Source organism: Desmodus rotundus, chromosome 7 (assembly GCF_022682495.2).
Source record: "Desmodus rotundus isolate HL8 chromosome 7, HLdesRot8A.1, whole genome shotgun sequence".
Lineage (NCBI taxonomy): Eukaryota > Metazoa > Chordata > Mammalia > Chiroptera > Phyllostomidae > Desmodus > Desmodus rotundus.
In genome coordinates this window covers 54,493,989-54,512,065 of record NC_071393.1, presented here as the reverse complement: position 1 = coordinate 54,512,065, position 18,077 = coordinate 54,493,989, and the positions used below count along the sequence as shown (strand labels likewise).

General features: G+C 39.0%; 1 protein-coding gene across 3 annotated transcripts in view; it reads left to right on the top strand.

Annotated features, from left to right (window-relative positions):
• Nucleotides 1–16,695, top strand: part of AKAP6 (A-kinase anchoring protein 6) — a 476,021-nt gene extending 459,326 nt beyond the window's left edge. For 2 of the 3 annotated variants that reach the window (XM_045188183.3, XM_045188177.3), the window contains exons 13-14: nt 4,032–7,453; nt 12,482–16,695. In XM_045188183.3, coding sequence (XP_045044118.2) covers nt 4,032–7,412 — 3,381 coding nt within the window. In that variant the 3' untranslated portion in view covers nt 7,413–7,453; nt 12,482–16,695. The remainder of the gene's footprint in view (nt 1–4,031; nt 7,454–12,481) is intronic. The other variant, XM_053928192.2, reaches the window with a different exon arrangement.
• The last annotated feature ends 1,382 nt before the right edge of the window (nt 16,696–18,077 follow it).

Genomic DNA, 18,077 nt, shown 5'->3' with positions numbered 1-18,077 from the left:
TTTTAAAAAGATGCAACATTTTAAAGGAAATTAAAGGAATCCAGAGATAGCTATATCAAATCCCTGTTGAGTTGTTTTATAGAATGCCAGTTTCCTTCATCTCTCCTCTTTAGCTGATAATGTATTTCTTATCGCTTATAAAAATTCACACTTTAACCTTCAATTTTAAGAAAATCCCAGAAATGCAGTTCTGGGCGACCTTGCTCAATTAAAGACATGTAAGTACAGAAGGAAGTTAATTGGGTTGGTATTACTTACTGAGGTTGGAATCTTGCTTCTTTCCTCCTCCTCTTCCTCTTCCTCCTCCTTATCATTTCTCCAGCCATTTTTAGTTACCTTATATATTGTGCTAATATAAATAACCTGCTTCCAAGAATAAAAGTAATCCAACACCAATTAATTCTACTTGTTTCTTGGGCATGTCTGTAAAGATGTGTGTTTCTGTATAAGTATTTATCTAAAGCCCTTGGGTTCGGCCACAATTCTGTACCAGTGAAACAGGTTTATGAATAAGAGACTCCTGCACAAATTAACTTAATTCAGAATTTTCTCTGGAGTTGCAGACTCTCTATTGGAACCACATATACTACTCACCAGTCTTTTGGTTTCAGATGTTCTTAAATTGTGTTAACATCATCAATTTTTGTCCACATGAGGACAAGAGATGGGAGCCGAGTTACTCCCCCAACCCCAATCCCTTGGGAACCCAAGGGCTCTGATTACACAGCTCATCAGCTCATCCATTTTTGATTTATCACTTTATCAAAGACAGGAACACTTATATTTTTTAAAAGTATCAGACAATTCCTCTAGAAAAGTGATAACAACAAATAATTTTCCTATCAACTATATTACTCTATGCATATACCTTTCCTTCAAAGATAACTTTCGAGTTATATAAACATGCTAATGTCCTTTCTCTTGGAAACTTTCCCCATGTTCTTGCCCCCAGGGTATGTTTTATGTATGAGGGTAAATCTTGAGAAAATGGAGATTTTATCGAAAACATTGATAGAATTTAGCCCATGACAGAAGAGAGGTAGGGCAAGTAGTACTTTCTTAATATATAAAGTTTAAAGTCTAAAGTGAATTATTTATCAATGGATCTTGTCAGATATCCCTGGAATTGACATACAAAAGTATCTCAGAAATTACAATAAATTTAGAGATATATTGGAGAGATTTAAGAAGGGGAAAAGATAATATTATATCCAAAAGTTTAATCATTTTCTGTGGAAATTTTCCACTCCAACCACTTTACTGAACAAAGGATTTGCTCTTTTAGGTACTGCTGTAAGTTTTATACTTTGTTAGGCTTGTGTTTGGAAAGCTGATAAGGCGGCATTTGGTCAGAAAATGACTCTGTCATGGAAGACGAGTCCGAGATACCGGCATCACTTGGGCTAAGCTCCCGGCACGCAGCCAGATGGCGCGGCTCCTGCATCCAATGTGAGCCCCACGTTTGGGGCTCTCGTCGAGAATCTGTGCTGCTCAATGTTAGCGTCAACCAGACAATGACAAGGAGAGCTCCTTTGAAAGGCTGGTTCAATTATTTATTAGCGCTCTCAGAGTATATTGTCAGCCAAGATAGTATTTGAAATTAATATACTATTTGATTAGACTGATTGATCGTTCCTGCAGCTGAAGATTTTAACATTCATTAGCCATACTAAGCAGTCATTAGTATTGCCTTTATCAGCAAGCAAAGAATAAACAGAAATTCTAATAAAAATTCATCACAGTGTATGCACTCCATACCTAAGCACGTGTGATGAGTGCCGGTGTACTAAATTAACTGCTGTAACGTTGGCAGCAGGAAAGATTTCTGTTATAAAATTTAAAAATATCCCTTAATTAATGTTTACTTTGTAACTGGACTCTTTTAAATTTAAGTAGGCCATACAGATAATCTCTTATATATCCAGTATAATAAAGTGCTAATGGGTATTTTATACTTAATGTGTCCAGTGGTATCCTTTAACTATTAGTTTCAGAAAGGATTGAGGACTTAAGAAAGTTCTGCTAATGTTTTGCACTACCAAGGAATAAAGCATTAGACTGGGTTTTCAACCAGACTATTAAAGGAAATCTGAATTGTACTGCAAATATGCTGACCTGTTACACTGCATGGCACCTCTCTGTACCTACCCCGTCATGAATCCCTTGTGGTTTTAAGAGCAAATTGAAAGGAATGATGTGAAGGAGAGAATGAGGTGGGCAGGGAGAACCCTTTATGAGTTGGCTCAAGGCCACTCTAGGCAATTCTACGTGCATTAAGAATTATAGCTACCTCGAACCAACTGCCTCCTCAGCCCTCTGCATGCATACATAGCTCACTTAGTGCTCAGAATTATCCTGAAAGATACCACGTTTTGCCGTGTATAATGTGCACTGTTTTTTTGCCCAAATTTTTGAGGGAAAAATAAGGATGCACATTATACATGGATAGTACTAATTCTGTATCTATATAAACGTTTTTAATTCTTTTATTTATGCTTCTGCATTAAAAGTGTAACTGTAGAAAGTAATAGTGATATCCATATGAAAAATAATACCCTGGAATACAATAATTGGTTTTGTTTCTAAATATAAATAAATAAGTAATTGAATTAAAAAGTTAAAATGAAAGATTTTTTTCCCTGAATGTTTCGGCCAAAAACTTGGGTGCGTATCATACATGGAAACGCATTATACATGGCAAAATACAGTAGCACTAGCCCCTCTTAACAAGTGATGTGAGGAGACTGGTGCTCAGATAACAGGTTGAGCACCTTGCCCAAGGCCGTGCAGATCAGCAGCAAAACCGGCACTTCACTCACTCTGCATGTGTAGTTCTGTAGTCATGCTCCTGTGCCCGGCTGCCCTGCCCAAGCACAGGCTGAACTGCAGAGTTCTGTTTGTGTTTCTGTCTGTCCTTGACCCTGACAGGGTCTGCAGTACCTGTATTACCTCTCTTGGCTCTCTCATGAATCCACACAACAGCTGGACAGCAAATAAGGATGGTGAAGGAGTCTGGACAGAATCCAAGAGCCAGTTCAACTACTACTGTGCCCCAGAATATGTCAAGTCCTACCTCAACAGGGTTAAAACCAGAAGGTCCACACAAATATCTAGGGTCTCAGTTGTGCAGGCAGAGAGCAGCATCATTACAAGAATCTGGGCCACTGTATCCTTGGGAGCCCGGGAAGTCTTCAGGTGGTTGTTATTCTAGGGCTGGAGGTGGGCTAAAGAAGGAGGTTCCTGCCTGTAAGAAATAGGAGTAGGACTGAAAATAGTGAAACAATTTAACCAGGACCAAAGTGGAATCTCTGTCAGAGAGAGAAAGGGGTCAAGGAAGAGAGGGACTGAGAGAAGTGTGATTAAGGGACTGCCCTGGAGTGCTGGTCCCCAGACTCAGGGTCCAGGAAGATGCAGGTGAGGAAACCAGTCCAGTGTTGCTCATCTTGGGTCTGATTGGGAACAGGGCAAATTCTAAAGAGGCACTGTTCTGAAAGGGAAGGCAAAGAAAGACATGGCTCCACAGGTGGCTGCACCTTTGTTCCATTTCCTCAGTCAAGGACTGCTTCAAGTGCAAAACCCAGGAATGGAGGCGTGAGGGGCTTCACCGCAGGTGGCTGCAGACAGTGTTCTGCTGTGGCCTCCAGAAGTAAGACAGCGTCAGAGTGAATGTATCTTAAGAGATATGATAGGCTATATATTTTCTCTTCACCTGGCAGCTTTATCTTCACTCAATCCAAGGTTAAAAATGTAGAAGAATCAATAGGAAATGGTTAATTCTATAAATTACAATTTGACTATAATATTATATTTTAATCTATGTTATTACTTTCAGTGACAAATTACTATTGATAGAACAGCCTGTTTCAATAATTTTGGATGTTATCCCATAGAGGAATGGAGCTAATAATTATGCTATTTTTCAAATCTACTCTTGGAGCAAATTTCTTTCCTGACTCTTCCAAGAGATTTTGAATGGATAAAATTTTCATGCTTATATTCCCTAATACTTCTTTTTTCCTCCCCCTACACAGGAGACTTTGAATGTCATTGATCCTGGCTTGATGGACCTAAATGGGACCAGTGAGGATGCTCTGGAATGGGATGAAACTGATATAAGTAACAAGTTAATTAGTTTGAATGAAGAATCAAATGACCTTGATCAAGAACCCCAATCTACCATGCCTTCCTTAAAACTTGAAGAGACAGGTTGTGAGGGACCTGGTTATGAAGAAAAGGCAGGTGACTGTGGTGGATCTCAGTACACCTCAAGTGTTACTGCCCCCTCCAGTCCACACGTTTACCAAGTATACAGCCTCCACAATGTGGAGCTCTATGAGGACAACCACATGCCGTTCCTCAAGAACAGTCCAAAGCTCACCAGCACCACACAGCCAAGTATTTTAACTAAGAGTCTCAGTAAAGACTCTTCCTTTTCATCTACCAAATCTCTGCCGGATCTTCTAGGGAGCTCCAGTTTGGTGAAGCCCTGCCCATGCCATGGAGGAGACGCGAGCCAGAATTCAGGCAGTGAGAGTGGAATCGTCAGTGAGGGAGACACCGACACCACTACCAATTCTGAAGCATGCTTGCTCAATGTGGTAGATGGGTCCCCAAGTAACCCTGACACTGATCATCTGGACCTGCAAATGGAAGATGCTGTTAATGTGCTAGAGCAAAAATTTAAAGATAAGGAGGAAGCCATTAAGCTTCCAAATAGTGCTCAGTCATCCATTTCACCAGTGGGTTGTGTAAATGGAAAAGTTGGAGACTTAAACAGTGTTATCAAACATACCCCTGACTGTTTGGAGGAAGAATTACAAGGAAAACATGATGTGTTTACATTTTACGATTACTCATACCTTCAAGGCTCAAAACTCAAATTACCAATGATAATGAAACAGTCACAAAATGAAAAAGCACATGTAGAAGATCCCTTGCTTCATGGCTTTTATTTTGATAAAAAATCCTGCAAATCTAAACATCAAGCTACAGAGTTACAACCGGATGCACCTCCCCATGAAAGGATTTTGGCAAGTGCGTCCCATGAAATGGATCACAGTTCACATAAAAGCGGTGACGTAGAGAAGACACTCACTGGCATGCAGAGTGCCAAACAGCTCTCCCTTTTATCTCATAGTTCGTCTATTGAGTCCCTTTCTCCAGGGGGTGATTTATTTGGATTGGGCATCTTTAAAAATGGCAGTGACAGCCTCCAGCGAAGCACTTCTTTAGAAAGTTGGTTGACATCCTATAAAAGCAATGAAGATCTTTTCAGTTGTCACAGCTCTGGGGACATAAGTGTGAGCAGTGGCTCAGTTGGTGAACTGAGTAAAAGGACATTAGATCTCCTGAATCGTTTGGAGAATATCCAGAGCCCCTCAGAGCAAAAGATAAAGCGAAGCATTTCCGATATCACTCTTCAAAGCGGTTCCCAAAAGATGTCCTTGACTGGCCAGCTGTCGTTGGACATAGCATCTTCTATCAATGAAGACTCGCCGACATCTCTTACAGAACTTAGCAGCAGTGATGAGCTCTCTCTTTGCTCAGAGGATATTGTGTTACACAAGAACAAGATCCCAGAATCAAATGCTTCCTTCAGGAAGCGCCTGACTCGTTCAGTGGCTGATGAAAGTGATGTCAATGTCAGCATGATCGTGAATGTCTCTTGCACCTCTGCTTGCACTGATGATGAAGATGACAGTGACCTCCTCTCCAGCTCTACCCTCACCTTGACAGAAGAAGAGCTGTGCATCAAAGATGAGGATGATGACTCCAGTATTGCAACAGACGATGAAATTTATGAAGACTGCAACTTGATGTCAGGGCTGGACTATATAAAGAATGAACTGCACACCTGGATTAGACCAAAGCTTTCCTTGGTTAGAGATAAGAGAAGGTGTAATCTCAGTGACGAGATAAGGGGCAGTAAGGATATAAGTAGCGATGAGGTGACCGATCCCTCTGATACACTGAGCATTGAGGCCCTGCTAAATGGCTCCACAAAACATCTCTCTGAAAACAATGGAAATGGTAAGGATGTGCCCGACATGCATGAGTTAGGGACAAAGGGTGAAAACAAAAAAAATGTTTTCAAAGTTAATAAAGATCCATATGTGGCTGACATGGAAAATGGCAATATTGAAAGTACTCCAGAAAGACAGAAGGACGAACTTCATGGGATTTCAAAGGAGTCAGAAACTCTTGGCTCAGGCAGGAAGAGGGTTTCAGAGAGTGAACACTGTAAGTGTAAAGCATTTATGGGTAGCTCAGGTGACTCAAACACTGCTGGAAAGGAGTTTGTCCCCCAAACTGTTAGACATCTTCCCCCAAAGTGTCAAAACCACCACCATTTTGAAAATCAAAGGGCTGCTTCTATTCCCACTGAGCAGTCTTGCCCCAAACTGCCCTCAGAAACCAGAGTTGTTGATAGACAGGACTCTGACATACTGAAATCTTCATCTAATGGTGCACCAAGTATGGCTGGAAAATCTGAGGGCTGCTGCCTAGCAGCTGAACAAAATGAAATTGAGGAAAATGCCTCTATCAGTGACAACATTTCCTGTTGTGACTGTGAGCCAGTTGTTTTCCATCCAAAAGATGCTGAAGATTGTTCAGTACACGACTTTGTTAAGGAAATCATTGACATGGCTTCAACTGCCCTGAAGAGTAAATCTCAACCTGAAAATGAGGCAGCTGCTCCTACTTCACTGACTCAAATCAAGGAGAAAGTGTTAGAACATTCTCACCGGCCCATCCAGCTGAGAAAAGGAGACTTTTATTCCTACTTATCTCTCTCATCTCATGACAGTGACTGTGGGGAGGTCACCACTTACGTAGAGGAGAAGAGTAACACTCCTTTGCCGCTGGACATCACTGACTCTGGCCTAGAAGACAAGGAAGACATTGAATGCTTCTTTGAGGCCTGTGCTGAGGATGACCCTGAGGAAGATGAGCCCTGTTTCTCCAGCGCTCCTCCGAATGAACCTGCAGGTCCCAGTGAGGCCGAAATGCCATTACAAGCAGCCACAGGCTCTTCTGGGTTTGATGATATTTCTCTCTTAACTGATGATGCAGACATGGCGGCTCTTTCCAATCCTCCCCCTCTGGAAGGATCTGACATTAGAAAGGAAGTGGATGGCCTACCCCAGTCTTCCAATGTCTGTGGAGAAAGCTCCGAGTCAACTCCTCCTTCAAGGCTGGCCAGTGAAAAAGAAAGTTCAGAACACCCAGGTGAGTCTGGAATGCCAGAGGAACATAACGCTGCTTCCGCCAAATCTGGAGTTCCAGGACTATCGTCAATGGCAGCACAGCCCAAAGACAAAGCCGCATCACATCCCAACTCCAAAACTTTAACCTGTGAAGAAAATCCTCTAAACCTTGGTGAAGAACGACATAGAAATATGCATAGGTAGAATGTAACCCTCTCCAAGCATGAAAATCATCTCATTGAAAGGTATGTATGGTTCTCATGTTTTAAATATACATTCAATAAATTTTTATCATACATGTTTTATATGTATTTGAGTGAACAGAGCCATGACAGCAAACAAGAGTAGTCAGAATGACTAGTCATGGCACATACTTATATGAAGAAGACATTTAGGTGGAAGACATACTCCCAACAATGCAAATAACTGTGAAGCAAAAGGGGGAAAAACAGTACAAATGACATTTTTAGTGACATTATTTTATTACATCATTCTGGCAAGAAGAATACAAAATTTCAGGAAGTAACTGAATAATTTAGGGCCTCAAAATCTTCCACTGAGGTAGGAAAACAGGGTCTTCCAAATTGCAATTATACTCTCCGATCAAATGCATGCACAACGAGCACGCTCCCCATTTCAGTTTCCTGCGCACAGAGCTGCCCGCTGCCTTTGTTGCCTGAAGATGAACACTGATTAGGTTAAAGGCTGTGTCTTCTGATCTGGGCCTTCCTTTTATGCTTCTGTCTCAAGTAACTATCATCACATTTGCTTCCCCAGTGGAAGGCTGTGCTGTCACAACTCCTAATCACAGCCACGTCTGAGGAATCAAACAGAGGGGGAAAGTGGATGTTAAAGAAGAGGCTCTTATTTATCCACACAGAGAGACTGAGAACAGGCGCAGAAAGCAAACACAGAAAGAATATAGGACAAGTTAATGGCATTTTGATAAAAACAGAATTTTTGAATTTTGCCTGAAGTTGACAGGCTGATTTCCATCAAGTTTTTTAAGTCACTTCACCCTTCATATTTAATCAGACAGCTATTGATTGATAATTCGGAGATGATGATATAGTTCTAAAAGTGACACAAAAATTCTGTTATTTCCCATTTCTAAGCCCCAGTGCTGAATATACTGTCTCAATCAAGTTTAAGGAAAATTTGAGCTTTTGAATGTGAGAGTTGTGTTTTACCAAAGTGCAAGGTGCCAAGTGCCATCACCACCCCCCGCTCCAGAAGCTTCATGCCACAGCCTAAACTTGTGCTATAGGAAATGAATTACAGAAGCAATCTACCCTAATTTGTTAACTTATTCAAATAACAGTTATTATACTTAACTATGCTAAAGATTATCTTTTTTGTGGCAGATTGTTTATTTTTTGATGAGCCTAATTACTGATTTTCTAAAAGTAATTTACATTTATTACAAATACATCTTTTAAAATGTGACAGATAAATGTTGTTCCCATAATGTATTATGAAAAAAGTTACTATTTAAAAACACATTATTTAATTTGAAAGATGAATGGCAAACATCATTATTTTTTTTTCCTGCAACACCTGTGCCCTAGGCTCATTAAAATGTGTGATTCTGTGTAGAGCTGCTAGAAATGAGGAGGGGGGAATCTATACCATATATATGTGTGTGTATACACACACACACACACACACACACATATATCCTAAAAATAAACTCAGAATGCAAAATTGAAGAAAGGCATCCTACTTACTAATATAGCTCAACTAATTTTCTATATTTCAGAGTCTTTACAATTGGCTGCAAATGAGAACAAAGGTGGGAGAGAGAGAAATGTATTTTCTGTGAAAGATGGCCACCCTGTAATCGCATTCTCCATCAGCACGCAGTAAAAGTGACCATTAAGGGAGAGTAACTGCATTTCCATGAGCTACTTCAAAACAAGTTCTGTGAGAACCAGTTGTACCGCTGGCTCTGCCAACCTCCGCAGAAGGGCTGGTAGAGCCTGGCTGATTTTTGTTCTCTGAGAGCGGATGCAGGCTGGAAAGCAGCACCACTTTCAGCATGACATCATGTGACCGTGACCCTCAAGTCACCAGTCATGCTGATCCGGAGCTCAAGAAGCTCTGGCACTGGAGACACCTCCAGGGTGCACGCCTCCCTTTCTGATCTTCTGGGCGTTTCTTCTCTCCCTTACACAGACCAGTACTGATGTGAAATGTAAATGATGAGCAGCTCCATCTTTAGACTTGGGGAAGTGAATGTGCTGATGGGTCTGTGTGACCCTCACATTTTACAGGCAGGGATAGTATAGAACTATCAGCGAGCTTGCCTGCCAGTCAGCAGTATTTTAGTGAGCCCCCCAGAATGCACAGCCTGGCCCTGTCCCAGGCTATGGGAGAAGCAGATAGATTTTACTTCTGCAGAACTCACATCGCCCCCAAGTGACTCGTTACCGTCTAGGCCACTTGAATAGCTGCATTTACTGGCCCTATTCAGTTTTTTTTAGCAACATGGACACAAAACACCTGGATACCTAAATTTTTTGCCAGTCATCAACGTGGGTACCTGGGTGTAAAGATTTACATACTGTTAAATACTACCAATCATGACAAATTATTTAATCTCAAAATGTTGAAATGTCTTCAGTGTTAAATGTCAGGAACACATAGTTTTTACTATTTACTAAAATAGTTTTTATATTTAGTATTTTTACTAAAAATTACTATACTTTTTTTATTTGGTAAATATGAGTTTCCATGCCTATTAGAGCTTAATTGGCATCATTGTTCTTTGTACAAAATTTAAAAGAGCAAAAGAAAAAGCTTACTTTTTAATCCATTTGAAAACTATCAGTTGGTGTGCTCTTTTTATCAGGATAATAAAATTCACTAAATTCAACTTGCTGGGTATTTTAAGAAGTAAGTTCTTAGATGATGGAATTACATCATCTAGAAGAGCTGTAACTTAGAGTAATAGCAAAAAAGTTTGCAAGAGTAACATTTTTTTCAAAAATTATTGAGAAGGTTTTTCCATTGACTGTGTTCTAGTTAAAAACGCACTGAAACTGTGTGAGAGGCTTTAACATGGTCCATGCAATATGCGTGTGTGCCAGTTTGCAGGCACACTGCTCTGCTTTTCACTGTTTTCATCTCTATGCCGTGTTGCTGTAAAAATAGAGAGGTCAGTCACAGCAAATCACATCAAAGGAAAGGTAACTGAATGGATCAGATATTTCTGCCTAATTTGGAGGAAGCGCATAATGTATGTCTGGAGTGCCTCCTAGGACCTGCCTAAGAGATGTACTTTGCACTAATCTTTTTGCTGTATTCTGACAGTTATTTCTTCATAATCCTCATCATAAGCCTCTGATCTTTGGTGAATGATTTAACCCTCAACTTCATGCAGGATAAATCCTGTGGTACAAAAATTTAACTCATCACATGCAGCCTGTGTGTACTTTTTATTTTTGCCTCTTTGCTCTGGTTTTCAGCTTTATTTTACTCCGTGTGGGGGTGTATTGGGGAGGGGCTGTTTTTACTTAGGATGCATATTATTTCCTTTAGAAGTTTTTAGCCTTTCCTGCTTTACTGGTCTGCTGCTGTGATAGTTGGATGCCCATAGATTTTAGCTTTTAGGCAATTACTTATATTTACCCGCGCTTGAGTACATGCATGCACAGCGCAAAGTGCTGCTGCTCGGTTTTTGCAAACTGAGAGCGCTGTCAACGCAAACACTTCTCCTGGGCACACCGCAAGTTTTCATTCTGCTTATTGGATTGACACTGAGTGTTTAATATGACCCAATGCTGGCCAAGCTCGTTTAAGAAACTACTCTTGGTGACAGTGTATTTATTTCTCACTAAGCAACACAGGTGTAATTTTATCAAATATACCTTTAAAATCATTTCAACAAATCAAGGGCCTGGTGGATGTGATGTATTTTTTAAATTACCCAGCACTTCTGAATAACTAGCTCTGTCATGATAAATAGTGAAGATTTTATTGGGCATCTTCCCACCACACACACACACACACACACACACACACACACACACACACACCAGATCTGTGTCTCAGCCAGTTTGGCCCGACCCTTTCCAAGTGAACCAAGTTGAAAGAATTGGTTATCCAGAGAGAATTTAAATACCAGCATTCAGTAAGATCAGGTTTGCCTCACCTAAAGATTCCCTACTTAGTGGACAGTTTTCAAATGAGTCATGTCCTCAGCATTCGAACAATGCATTGTGCCCTCTCTTGAGTTACTGCATGATGTTACTACACCAAATTTCATCCCATCTGTTCCTGTCTGTCTCTCCCTGTTCTTAAACTTGCCTTCTCTCCCCAACTTCCTGTGGCTCCAGCCAAACCATATTAGCTAAAGATTTTCTGGCTCCTAAACAGGTTGTAAGGTTGTTGAGAAAGAGCCAGACAGAGAATGAGAATGTTGACTTCTGAAAAGACAATAAAGCAAGCTGACATCAGAATTCAGAACCCAGACAAGCGAAAGCCTGCTCTATTTGAGAGCTGGTCAGAGGACCTTAAGTAATTGCATCCTGCATTGCCTAAACCTGGAATTCAGTTCTTCCTCACATTCGGCAGGTTGCTTTTAGATGCTTAAAAATAGGCAGAACTAATTGAGTTTGGTGGAAATGTGTATCTGAGCCACCAGATGTACAGAAATAATTGAATCATTCTCATTTGCCCAATGCTGTTTGTACCTTAAACGAAATGTGCTCGTACTTGAGCTAGAAGCCCCAGTTATATCCTTTTACAGGCAAGGGGCTGAAACATTTGGAATTATCACAATGTTATGAATATTTCCCCACTATATGATAGTGAAATTGTTCAATTCCATTGTCACACATACAGTCTCTTTGGAGGAAGGGTTAAACCTGCGGGCCTAGGTTCCTGGCCTGTGAATGACCTGATACTTGACTGATGCCCTTGGCACTGGCAGACTCACATTTTCGTGGTGAGTTGAGGCTGTCTTGAGTGCTTGAGACTGAGTTCACAGGCGGAAGAGTGGTGAGATCGAGAGGAAAAGTCAAACGATGATTTTTCTTGTTTTCCTTAAAACCAAGTCTCAAAAACAAGTCAATGTATTTTTTCACATGGTTTCTGAAACATTTTTAGTCAGTAATGTGAACCTTGGGCTATTAAAATCACTTTATATTGGATGTATCCTTTTATATCAGAACACATGGCAGCCTTCAGGGGTTCCTCAAAGGTCTGGGTTTTATAATTGAAACAGACATTTCTGAAACCTTTTTTTTTTTCCACTTTTTTGTTTCCTGTAGATAAGCCTGGCTGCAACTCAGGGGTGGCCTCAAACTCCCACCCCAGGCTGGTCTCTGTTCCATCACGTCACTGCCGTTTGTGACACTGACCTCCCCCAAGATGACCCTTCCAAATGCGGTTTGTCCACGTGACCTTGTGATCTGGATGTGTGCACTGGTTCTCTTTAGGTGACTGTCTCTGAAGTTCAGCAAAGCTGCTTGTCCTCCCACAGATTCCTGTCCCAAGCTACCTCTACCAACCCCGCCTCTCCAGCAAGACTTTCTGTTCGTTTCCTCCCCTCCCCATCTGCTCTATAAAGTTCTGCAGCTCACCAAATTGATGGTCCATTAAGTTCACCTGTCTGGAATGAGCCCTGCCAGTACCTGACCAATTTTATGTTTCAATATGAGTTTTTGGTAATGGTGTGATGCCTATGCTTATTGAAAGAGTTTTACCTAAAAGGGCAACATTTGATTTGATTGCAGCACAGAGGAGAAACACTGGTCTTTCTTTCTAAATTAAGCAACTTTTAAATGCACCATTTTATTTATTTTATTTTAATAATAATAATCTATGCAGCACTTCAAGAAACAACTATACGGTGTTGTGTATTATAAACTGATGACATTCTATTAAATTATGTACAACATTTTTGGTTTTCTTATGCTTCTTGAGGTGGTAATGCGAACAAAAGTTTTTAAAAAGTGTGCCTTGCTGTATTTCTTATACCATTTATTAAAAAGCTGCTTTCATGGTAAAATTAGGTTGGGTTGAAAGGAAGAAATAGCAAGGTTAAGATGTGTGAATAATTTCTGTATATATGTATAACCAAGTACAAACATTGATGTATAATGACAGTATAAAATGCTTTCATGTTTGTGATGTCTAGTGATGTGGAAAATATAAGCCTTAAATCCATTAGATTGCATGGTAATTAAAATTGGCATAATAAACATAGCTTATTAGGGGAAAAGGAAAATTAGTGATCTCTTCTACCTGTGTTCTTTACCAAATTGTTGCATCTGATTCTGGAAAAAAATATTATAGGTAGCAGTTTCCCAAATATCTATCTTGCATAAGAGGCTTAAAATTACCTAAACTAGAATCTACACATGAAGCCTTTACAATTTTCAGAATCTTTCCAATCACTATAAAGATCTTGGAACACAAATGGTTAAAGATAGTTCCCCTAAAGCAGTAAAAAAAAATTTAGATTTTTAAAATTTCTGTTTATCATTAATGGTTTTAATGTTGGATTTCAGGATACATCTTATATTTATTTTATATAATTCTTTTGAATGGGTTTGATAGAAAGATGGTAGAAAAGTATAGAAAATGTGACTACTATTTTGATTTAGAGTATAGATTTCAAATGTATTTATTTTGTGTAAAAGAAATCAGCTAAAAAATATTTGATTTGGTCTTCATTGCTCTTTTTAAATGCAGTTTCTAATTTTGTTCTAATGCCTACTAAAGTGCCTAACACAGTAGGTATGCAATACCAATTTGTTGAATTAAAATATTGAATTAGGTAAGATGGATAACATGTATCTTTTCATCTTGAGAGACCTACACCAAAACTTGTAAACAACTAGAAGAAGATGTAATGCAGTTAGAAAACTGCATGAAATACAGGGTCCAGCACAAATAATGCCCCTTTTTTATTACAAAATCTTTTATTACAAAATCATAAGCATGTAATTCTGTAACATAACATCATACTCAAGTACACCCTCTGACATTTTAGGTGAAATGTTCAAATTAAAACTATGAATTCTTACACCCATATCATTATACTACCAACCACACTCAAGCAGGTGTTGCTCTGCCAGACCCCGTGTTTAATCAATTTATACCAAATTTCAAAAAAAAAAATAATGTGTGGATTTATACCGTCACAAAAATGACAATCATTCGTTCAGCTGATAGTTCATTCACACATTTTATCTGCAAGGCACTGTTCGAGATGCAGGGGGTGCGGTGACAAGTGAACGAAGGCCCTGCCCTCAGCAGGCTCACCTGCATCACCGATGACATGAAAGGAGGGGCAGTCGTTGTCCTCAGGTGGTGAAAAGAGCAAGGTGGCAAAAGAGGCACAAAGACAGAAGCAGCAGTGAGAGACAAGGAGGAAGAAAAGGGTTAGAAGAGAGCAGGAAGTTAGACAGTAGAGAATTAGTGAGGCTCGTTGCAGGGGTAACAGGAGAAAAGGTAAGTTGGGAGACGTCATGGAGGGTCTCTTTAAAAAGTTCAGTTGGAGCTTCTGTATGCGATGTGCTAGGTAGTAAGGAAATTTTGTGAAGTCTTTGTTTTGCACTGGACATTATTTGTCATTAGGGCTTTATTAATAGTACTCCAAGAACATTTAAGAAAAACTAGTCTATAGTTCTACCATTTTAATAACTATTTATATTTTCATTCCCCTTCTAATCTTTTCCATACATATTTCAAAACTGATGAATCATTTTTAGGCTTTTGACCAGATAATAATTTAATCACAAGGCATTTTAGGCAGACATTTAGTTGCAGCGTTCGAGAGAATTAAAGGGGAAGATACTAGAGATAAATGTCTCATTAGGAGGTAGCTGTAGAAAATAAACTAGTCTTGAGAAGATAACAGACCATAACAGGGATAGTGGCCTGGGATATAGAGAAAGAAAAAGTCCTAGTGTCTTTGAAATACCTAAGAACATTCTGGATACCTGTTGAGGTGTATTATTATTTTATATACCAAGACAACCTGAATTTTCTTTGGGTACTAACTAATGCCAAGTCTACATCTATCAGTAAAACATTCAAAGAACAAACAGATCATGATATTCTGTTTACCTGTGATATACACACTGAAAATCTTGAGGTATTGAAAATGTTTATCAATAATCTATTTAGTGTTAACACCATATTTGTAGAATGACCTTCAGGTTTATTGTATTGATAGTATGCTTTTTCAGGTTGGAAGGGATGGAATAGCCTCAATCTCTTATTCTATGTAGATGCTACCTCTTTAGTTACCCAGGAAAATGGCCATGCCAGCTCTGCCTGCACACTTTCAGGGACACGGTTAAGGCAATCTGTCCCGCTGTGGGGCACGTCTCTGTTGGAAAGCCATTTCTTGGGTTGCTAAAATCTGCATAGTGCCCCCCTCACCCACCTTTAATTTTGCTTCCTGGTCCTAATTCTTTCCTGATAAGCGTCTCAGAGAATTTCTACCACTTCTTTTTCATGGTAACTCTGAAGATAATTGAGACCAGTTATTCATCTTCTCCCAGCTGTTATGATTTCTGTTTTTTAATTCCCTCAACAGCCCTTCACATGCCCTGATTTTCAGATCCATTTCAACCTGACTGAATGTTAACGGACAGAATCCTTGCAATTGAGGAACTGTCCTCATCATCATACATGTAGAAAAATATCTGAACATTTAAGTGGTAAGTTTTCTCTAAAAATATATTAAGATATATGTTTATTCTATTATTGTAAATTTCAATAAAAATAAATAAGCAAATAAATAAGAATCCATTACTTCCTTCAGTGGATCAGTCCAGTGCCAGAGTCATCTTGAATCTTTACCTTACATCAAATCGAAGCCTGACCTGTTTCCATATACAGCAGGTCCCCCCTTCCATTTATTGATTTATTCATTCCGTCATTCAGTAAACATTCATTGAGTGGCTACTTGGATGAGGTACTCGGTTTGGTGTCAGAGATACAAAGGCAACTAAAATGTGGTCTCCGCCTACAAAAGTTTACAGTTTTTTCTTGTGAAAGTGCCTTTCATGTCCTCAAATAGAATGATTTCTCCAAATTAAATGATGACCCATTAATTTTGTTTCCTATCTAGTTTCTCTACATTAAAAAAAAAATCTAGTGAGCAAAATGGTATGCAGAATTATGTGGATCGGACTACTAGAAGAAGTGAAGTGTTTTTTGTATTTGAAAGTTTTAATTACAGAAAAAACATATTTCAGATTTCTGGTCGCTGAAAATATGTGTCTTATGCAACAGCAGAACAATCTAAGTTCAGAGCTTTTGAGAAGCTAAGTTTGATGATTCTGGTTGTGCTTGGTTTACCCATGCTATAATTCCTGCAAATAAATTAGATGAAAATAACAAAACACACTGAAATGATTTAGCTCTTTCTTACAAGTTTAATTATTTTAACTTCCAAATGGAATTGGTATTTTAGAATTTTAATGAATACCTTATTTTTTAAACACTATAACTTTATATTTCAAATTTTTCTAACTTGAACCAACTAAATTTACAACTGTGTCTTTTTTCCTGTATATATTTTCCAATTTTCATTTTGAGTAATTTCCCACCTATGTAAAAGTTGAATGAGCAGTATAATATTTGCTTATTCATCAGTCAGATTTATTTATTGTTACTGTTCTACATTTGCTTCATCTCTCCATTCACACGCGCATGCACACACACGTACCTTTGTGACTGAAGCATTTGAAATTAAATTACTGATCATCGTACCTCATCTACAAACGCTTCAGCACATATCACCTAAGAACAAGGGCATTATTCTACAAGTCCACAATATCATCCTCATGCCCAAGAAAAGTAACAATGATACAATAACATTTGATAGCCCCTATTCACATCTTTCCAAATACCCTAGTGATGTCCTTTTACAGCTGTTTTGGTTTTAACCTATGATTCAATCAAAGACCATTCATTGCTTTTAGGTGTTGTCTTTTTATTCTTGAACAATTTCCCCACACCTGTTCTTTCCTTTGGTCCTTCCTAACTGACAGTTCTGAAGAGTCCAGGCCAGCTTTACAGAATACCCCACAACCTGGATGTGTCCAGTTTTTTTCTCATTATTCCACTCAGGGTAAACTTTTTTTGTCAAGTATATCACATAGGTGATGTTGTGTTCAATAGCTACTGTTTAATGAAGAATGAATGAGTCACTGACGTTCTTGATGTGTCCTCAAGTTTCTCTTACAGCTCATGCTTCGCTAGTCTAAGGTAGGGTCAGCAAACCACAGTTCGTGAGCCAAATCTGGCCCACTGCTTATTTTTGTTTGGGCTTTGAGCTAATGGTGGTTTTTATGTTTTTTAAATGATTGAAAAAAATCAAAAGAATATTTCGTGACATATAAAAATTATATAATATTCAAATTTCAGTGTCCATGAATAAAGTTTTATTGGAACACAGCCACACCTTTTTGTTTACATATTGTCTATGGCTGCTTTTGCACTGTAACCGCAAAGTTAAGCAGTACTGATGGAGACCATATGGCCTGCAAAGGCTACAATGTGTATACTTGGCCCATGACAGACAAAGTTTTCCCATCTCTGGTTTATGGTGTTCTAAATTCTGACACCATTTGCTTAGAGGTTGGTAGATTTCCATTTGCAAAATCAATGTAACATATTAGCACCTGCAATACTTATTTTTTACATTCTATATTTTGAGTTGGCATTTTCTGTTTCATGTTACCTTAGTCAAATAAAATGTCCTTTGTTTCATAAACTTAAAGATTCTTTCACATCCACAGTTGGTTTAGGATTTAAATTTAGTTTACTTGATGCAGCATGGCTTTGATTGATTTCAAGGGTGAATCAATTACAAACTAAGTCATTTGTTCAATCAAAACCGTC